This window comes from Lycium barbarum, chromosome 7 (genome assembly GCF_019175385.1).
Source record: "Lycium barbarum isolate Lr01 chromosome 7, ASM1917538v2, whole genome shotgun sequence".
NCBI lineage: Eukaryota > Viridiplantae > Streptophyta > Magnoliopsida > Solanales > Solanaceae > Lycium > Lycium barbarum.
Window position 1 is genome coordinate 110,215,658 of NC_083343.1, and position 8,138 is coordinate 110,223,795.

At 36.4% G+C, this 8,138-nt stretch overlaps 1 protein-coding gene and 1 pseudogene across 1 annotated transcript; one reads left to right on the forward strand and one right to left on the reverse strand.

Moving 5' to 3' along the window:
- Positions 1-918: 918 nt before the first annotated feature.
- On the forward strand, positions 919-4,540 carry LOC132603772 (triacylglycerol lipase OBL1). Its single transcript, XM_060316986.1, has 5 exons — positions 919-1,466; positions 2,419-2,663; positions 2,751-2,784; positions 2,894-3,543; positions 4,044-4,540. The coding sequence occupies exons 1-5, from the start codon at positions 1,124-1,126 to the stop codon at positions 4,299-4,301; spliced, it is 1,530 nt and encodes a 509-aa protein (XP_060172969.1). The 5' UTR covers positions 919-1,123; the 3' UTR covers positions 4,302-4,540.
- Positions 4,541-4,874: 334 nt separating this feature from the next.
- LOC132601730 (ATPase 10, plasma membrane-type-like) lies at positions 4,875-7,566 on the reverse strand (annotated as a pseudogene).
- Between the last annotated feature and the right edge of the window lie 572 nt (positions 7,567-8,138).

Below are 8,138 nucleotides of genomic sequence, written 5' to 3' on the forward strand. Positions count from 1 at the left end.
CAAACGTTTCTATGCCTGGGCAAGAGGCTCGGTTCGATTCGGCTCAGTTAAAATCAAATCATAGTTAGACTTGGCTCGATTCAATCAAAATATTGCTTGACTCGGCATAAGTTGGTTAGAGCTCGGGTTTAGCCGGCTCAGCTCAATTGGCTCGTTTTAGTCGCATAATGATTATTTCAAAATTAAAAGTCATTCGCTAAGCTTAATTAAATTAATAACATCTCAATTTAATAATTACTCCGTATTTATTATTATAATTTAGTCAACCTCATTTGAATTTCAGTTATAATTTAAACTAATAATGCATGTAATTTAGTCACTCTTGAATGCATTTATTGATTTAAATTAATAATGCTTATATTTTACTTAATCAACCAATTTATTATGAAACTTTTTCTAATGACGTAGCACTATGCATATAACTAAATAAAAGAGTCGTCTCATGCTCGGCTCGAGTTCGATTATATATATTTTAACAAAGTTCGACTAGACTCGGCTCAAACTCTGCTAGTTTTCGGTGCCATGAGAAGCTTTGTTGAGCTCGGCTCGAGCTCAACTCAATTCGATATATAATACTCCATCCGTTTCAATTTATGTGAATCTATTTCCTAATTAGTCCGTGCCTAAAAGAATAACTTCTTTTTATATTTAGAAACACTTTGCCTTTATGCAATGATTTATAGCTACATAAAATATATATGACTCATTTAACACCACAAGTTTAAAAGTTTTCTATATTGTCTTAAATTCCGTGTCTAATGAAATGAGTTCACATTGAAACGGATGGAGTAGTAAGCTCTATTGGACTCGACTCTCTCGGCTCGATGGCGACGCCCAGGTCTACCCGGGAAGGTCCAAGGAGGACACCATATCAATCCGGTACTTCCAATTTCCCATTTCACTTAATCAATCATCTGTCATCACCATGTAATAATACGTAACACAATACTTTAAATACACGTGACTGCTGACTTATCCATTTCCCCCAATTATTAGTGCTATAAATTCACCATTTCTTATCCTAACAAATGCATTGATCCATCAAATTCTACACTTACGAGAATATTAATTTCTTCCTAACAGTCAAAAACTTGACTCGACTGAACTACTTGTGTTGTCCACAATGGCCACTAGTAATGTCCGGTTCTTGATTGTGAAGCCTGAAAATGGCGGAATATGTGACCTCGTACGCTTCCTCGTACGCGGAGATAAACAAAGCAGCGCTAAGTTTCTCGAATATTCTGAGGTTCTCTTTGAGGAAGAAACTGAGTTACAGCGCGATGGCGATGATGGTGAAGACGAAGTGGGTGATCATCGATGGGTCATATTTGTGTCCATATTAGTGAGGAAAATATTAAAGGTGTTTGAGAAACCAATGGAATGGAGTGGCTACTTTCTCGAGTTTTTTCTCAACCTCTTTTCTCTCAATGGCAGCTTTCTTGGTTTACTCTACAATATGTTGCACGGTAATAATACCTAACTTTCTCCTCCTTTTCATTTTACGTGGAGGTGTTTGATTGAGTATGATTTTTTTTTTTTAAAAAAAAACTTTTAAAATTTATGATTTTAATTGCGTTTGAAATATTTTTATGGTTACAAAATACTCCCCTGACGTCCAATTTTAAGTGTCTTTAAATCCAGGTCACACCCCTACATGCAAACTTTACCTGCAAAAAATTATTAGGATTTCAAAAAGAAAAAAAGATCAAATTTTGAACCTATGATTTTAGAAGTACAGTGGGTTCAATAGTAAAAATGTAAAGGTTGAATTCACAGCACATTATGTATATAATATATGTGAAAAAATTGTTAAGATTTCAGGAAAGAAAAAAAAAATTAAAATTTGAACCTATAATTTTAGAAGTACAGTGGGTTCAATAGTAAAATGTAAAGGTTGAATTCATTAAATTGAAATCCAGTTCACACCCCTACATCCAAAATTTACCAGCATATACTCCTTCCGTTCACTTTTACTTGTCATGTTTCACTTCTTGAGAGTCAAATTACATGGACTTTGATCAATATTTTAAGATATATTTTTTCATCATATTAATATGAGAAGTATTTTTCGTATAGTTTTCGAATATCTAAATTTTAGTTTTAAAATATTAAATTAATCTAATTCAATTTAGCTTCGAAGATTAGTCAAATTGATTTTCGAGAAGCGAAACGTGACAAGTAAATATGAACGGAGGGAGTGTGAATTAGTATGTCTGAAAATAATCTCATAAAGGTATAGCTGAAGGTTGTAGTTCTGGAAAAGGTGACAGCAGCACTGAAAAACTATAACAAACTCTATGATGATATGCATGTTGATTGATGACTACTATGAAAATAGTGGTGTCCAGTGTTATCGGAATCTCCATTTAGTCTCATCTGTAACAATCTTATTCTGAGCAAAATGTTGCAAGGAAACAGGAAAGGTGGTGATACCACAGAGAGGCTCTGAAACTTTCATAAGTTCTATTGGCCATGTTGATGGGAGAATAAACTTATACAAGAATGCAATTTTAACCAAGGAAATCGCTCGACCTGATTTAGGGGATAAAAATATGCAACTGGGAATGGGACATAGAGCTCTTATGGACCTATGCATGATGTCTTCAAAGTTGGCCTATGAGAATGAAAACGTCCTTAGGGACGTTGTAAATCATCACTGGAAGGTATATATACTTCTGCTTCTTTGTAAGTATTTTCTTATCATTTGTTAGAGTGACATTTATGTTTTCACTAATTCTTTCCCAAAACAGATGCATTTTGTGGATTTTTACAACTGCTGGAATGGTGAGAACTCAACTTATATCCTTCATTTTCAAAAGAGTTATCACCTTGCTCTTTGCCTTTTCTGATTGTATGAATATTTTCTTTCTTAAATATGTGTTTATTGGGACAGATTACGAGAAAGAGAGTTCCACCCAAGTTTTTATATTATGCGATAAGCCAAAAGATGCGAACTTGATTTTGATCAGCTTCAGGGGTACAGAGCCATTTGATGCTGATGACTGGATCACTGATTTTGACTACTCTTGGTATGAGATTCCGAAATTGGGAAAAGTACACATGGGATTTTTGGAGGCCTTAGGTTTAGGAAATAGAGGAAATACGTCCACATTTCACGAACAACTCTTCGTTAAAAATGCAAAATCTATCGATTCAGAGCAGCCACCCGAGAGGAGTACTGCTTACTATACTGTTAGAAGCAAACTCAAAAGTTTACTAAACGAGCACGATAATGCAAAATTTGTCGTCACAGGACATAGCTTAGGAGGAGCATTGGCTATACTATTTCCAACGATGCTAGTGATGCATGAGGAAACGGATGTCATGAAAAGATTATTGGGTGTATACACGTATGGACAACCAAGGATCGGGAATAGGCAGTTAGGGAAATTCATGGAAGCACATTTGGAACATCCGGTGCCTAAGTACTTCAGAGTTGTTTATAGCAATGATCTTGTCCCGAGGTTACCTTATGATGACAAAACATTCCTCTATAAGCACTTCGGTATTTGCATGTACTACAACAGCTTATACATTGAGCAGGTAAACATCAATGCGCTTTTGTTCTGCAGTCAGAGGCGGAGCCAGTATTGTGGTTACAGGTTCACCAGAATTCAATAACTTCGGCTCAAACTTTGTATTTGTATTAAAAAATTTATTTAATATGTACAGATAATCTATTCAGAACCCAATAAGAAAAAGAGCTTTTTCCATTTATGGCCCATCAGACGAAATTAATTAAGGGTGCTAGCCAAAATATACAAAACCTATATACTGATTTTGTATATTATATGTATAGTATATGTATACTTTGTGTATTCACTACGTATATTATATGTATATTTATACTTAATATACAAAACCTATATATTTTATGGCTATTATTCTTTTGAGCGGTCCAAAAATGTAACTATCCCTAAGAAAAATAAACTATGATGCAGATCCTATAAACTAAAACTCCTGACTCCGCCTCTGTCTGCAGTTACCCTTTTATTGTTCCTTTCTGAATATTGATGTGATTGTAAGTCCTTGTTGTCTCATAGAAAGTAGACGAAGAACCAAACATGAACTTTTTTGGCCTGCGATTCGTATTACCAGTATATCTGAATGCTGGTTGGGAGTTTATTAGAAGTTTCACTATGGGTTACATATACGGAACTGAGTATAAGGAGAGTTGGGAATCAGTACTTCTTCGGATGGTAGGGCTCGTTTTTCCAGGCATTTCTGCTCACAGTCCAGTTGATTATGTCAACTCTGTAAGACTTGGAAGGGAGAGAAGTATTCAGATGTCATCTTTTTAGAAAGGTTTGATTGGAATGCATTGATCAAGTGATCTGTTATGAGGGTTATGCAGCATTTGTATCAACTGTTGTTGATTTTTGAAGGTCTCTTTTTAGTATTTACTTATCAAAAAATAATTTTGTTAGAGCTTTTTGTATCTTGAATAAAGCTATCTGTTTACACATCAAATTTAGGTGTTGTAGACTGGATTTGTCTTGTGAGCCTATTGAATAAATCTTATTTCAGTGATTGCTTGTTAGATTTGTTTGATAATGAAAATGAATTGTATCAGTTGATCTTCTATTCTACAAATCTTTATCCGGAAACAAATTCAATATTTTAAATGGTTTACATTCATATATCAGCATTCTCTTTTGTATATTTGACAGTTAATGATGTTCTTTGTCTACATGATTAGTCAATTATAGTTTTCTAATTAATATTGAAGGAAAAGTTACAGTTAATGGTGTTCTTTATCTATTTGAGCAGAAGAAAAAAGAAATAAGCAAGAAAGAAAGGGCATTCTTTCTCTTGGCTAGTCTCGGGGAACGGATGAAATAAAATTTACTCTCAAGACAGCATCAAGGGACAAGTTAATTTGTTATCATCGGAGGAGAACGGATTTGTTGCTGATTCAAACTATATGAGCCGTTTGAATTTTTTTTAATGTCCAGATCCTTCAGTTTTGATACTGATTCTACATGACCTCTCAAAGTATGCAACTCACTCAGCCTACAAAAGATTTATATACAGGTAGAAATAAGTCAAGCAGCGCATTGAACTGTCAGTTTGAAAGAAAAATGTCCCAAGTAGAGGTAAGGTAAATACTTACCCGCAATTGGTCCGCAATTGGTGTTCATACCAAACCAAGCAATATAACTTAGCCGTTAACAACTAAAGTAACAAGGAATTTTTTCATTTTTGGCCCGTCGGCCAAAATTAATTACTGGGGCTAACCAAAATATGCAAAACATATACACTGATTATGTATAAGATGTGTATATTTATGTATATAATATGCATATTTATACTTAATATACAAAACATATAGATTTCCTATTATTTTTAGGCCGGCCCAAAAAAGGAAATTATCCCAAGTAACAATATATAGTACTTACAATGGTTGAGTGATAAGTGCCACGTCTTGCATTTATTAGTTTGGTATAAACACTAGGTGCAAGTAAATGTATATAGGAGACCTGGTTATTTTTGCTCGATGAGTAGCTTGTTCAGCAATAATAGAAGATCTTCTGCTTTTAGGTTCAAACTCTGGTGATGCTACATCTTGTAGAGTTCTCTGAGAAAGTACCCCCTTAGCCTCTCTGTCTTCCTTTCCATAGTCCTACATGAAAAAGCAGTCTATCCAAACCATAAAAAGAGAAGTGAATTCAGTAAACTAAGAAATGATCTTAGTCTTTGAGTGAAATGACCATGAAATGCAAAAAATTCTGCTGACCTTCGTATCGAAAAGTACGTTCCAGGCTTCTCCAGTCAGACCATAACGAACAACGAATTTAATTATATCTAAGGGAATATAGAAAATAAGACTGTATAACCATATGACACCCGCCCATCCCCATCCTATGCCACTAATTGACGCGAATTCAATATGTGAATAAACAGCTATCAAGGTAGCAACCTGTACAATAACAAGGGAAAAAGAGAAAGAAAGTAAAAGAACATGTTGAAACTCATAAATAATGAATGGAGTTGAGATTTATGAATTTGGTATGCCTTACCAGTTGGGCCAACACAAATCCAAACATCAAAAGAGTTCCTGGTCTCTCTATAAATGACCAACTCTGACTGCGGGTGACAATTAGCGCCTGGCTGATAATACTGACCTGCAGATATATGGCTGCTGAGATTTCTTCAGTGCTTCCACTTAGAGATTTTACATGGAAGTGAGTCTACAGGTAATCAATAGTTAAAGACGATTAGAAACTAAAGTTAGGACTTTCAGTTTGAATGTGATTTTCATATTTGTGCTGAGATGAGAATGTTGAGATGGATGTGTGGCCACACCAGGAGTGACAGGATTAAGAATGAGGATATTCGGGACAAGGTGGGAGTGGCCTCGGTGGAAGACAAGATGCGAGAAGCGAGATTGAGATGGTTTGGGCATGTGAAGAGGAGAGACACGGATGCCCCAGTGCGGAGGTGTGAGAGGTTGGCCATGGATGGTTTCAGACGAGGTAGGGGTAGGCCAAAGAAGTATTGGGGAGAGGTAATTAGACACGACATGGCGCAGTTACAGCTTACCGAGGACATGACCTTAGATAGGAGGGTTTGGAGGACCCATATTAGGGTAGAAGGCTAGTAGATAGTCTCATTACCCTGCCTTATTAATAGTCGCATTATCGTAGTATAATTTCTTGTGCTCTAATTTATGCTATTATGCTATTATCTGTTATTTCCTGTGCTTTGATTATTCTATGTTATCTGTGTCGCTTGCGTTACTTCATTTCCATATCGCTTTGAATCTCTTAGCCGTATCTGACCTCTTTTTATGTTTTTATTGAGTCGAGGGTCTCTCGGAAACAGCCATCCTACCTTGGTAGGAGTAAGGTCTGCGTACACTCTACCCTCCCCAGACCCCACGTTGTGAGATTTCACTGGGTTGTTGTTGTTGTTGTTGTTGAAGTTTACTAAGTTACTAAGGGACAAAACTAAGAATAATGGTACCTGAAAGAATACGGTGCTGTCTACGAGCCAGTAAAACAAGACGGTAACTAAAGCAAGATAAGTGGCAGCCAGCTGCAAATATCTCGTTAAGCTTCCAACTGTCAAGTGTTGGAGATGGTTTAACGCGATCTTTGGAAATAGTCATGATAGTACCTATCAATAAAACAGAAAAATATGAACTTTGCAGCATGACCTTGCTATGCCTTCTAAGATAAATATTGTCATGGATAAGACCTTACCATCATTTAGAATTGCAATTATCAGTACCATGAATGGAGGAAAGTCGATCGTATTCCCATATCAGTGCCAGAAGCATGAAACCAAGCTGCACAAGACAGATACAAAAGGTTTATCGCATCTGATCATAAAGTTAGACTAACTTACGAAACAGCTCAAAATGAAGTAGTTAACAGGAACTCGATGCTTTACCACTATTCGTATGGTTATGGAAACAGCACAAAACTGCATGTTAGGAGTAGCAACCCATTAAATGAAGTACTAATAAAGATCACAAATCATATATAGCAGACACTCAGATTCTAGATTTGACTTGACTGCATAATTTTTCATTCTTTGAAATATAGCCCTACTAGTCAAAACAGCACTGTCACACCCTGACGAGGGGCATGACGGGCACCCGGCCCTATCGACCAAGTACCACCTGGCGTATATTGACATAATCTCAGTACAATTATCCTGGCTTGAAATGTGATCTCACAGTAACATAGAAAGACACCTGCACGCACAAAAGGCCCAATACAACGGAAGACATATGCATGATCATACATACATATATGTGTATATATATATATTCTCTAGCCGATGAGGCTGACACAAGAGCATCATAATCAAACGAAGGCCAACGAGGCCGTACATGACATCTACATACATCATGCTCTCTATGAGCCTCTAGGAGTACATATACATGACATATTGAATGCATGGGACAGGACAGGACCTCGTCGTACCCAAAAGATACATACATATAACATGTGAACATAGTATATACCAAAAGAGCAAGCCCGGTACAATGGCACTTGCTGACAACCAGCTGAAGCTCATAGTCCTACTGAAAAGGGTCCTTCGTTCTGTCTGTCAAGACCTATAGCACGAAGTGCAGCGTCCCGTATGATGGGAGGTCAGTACAGATAAAAGTACTGAGTATGTAAGGC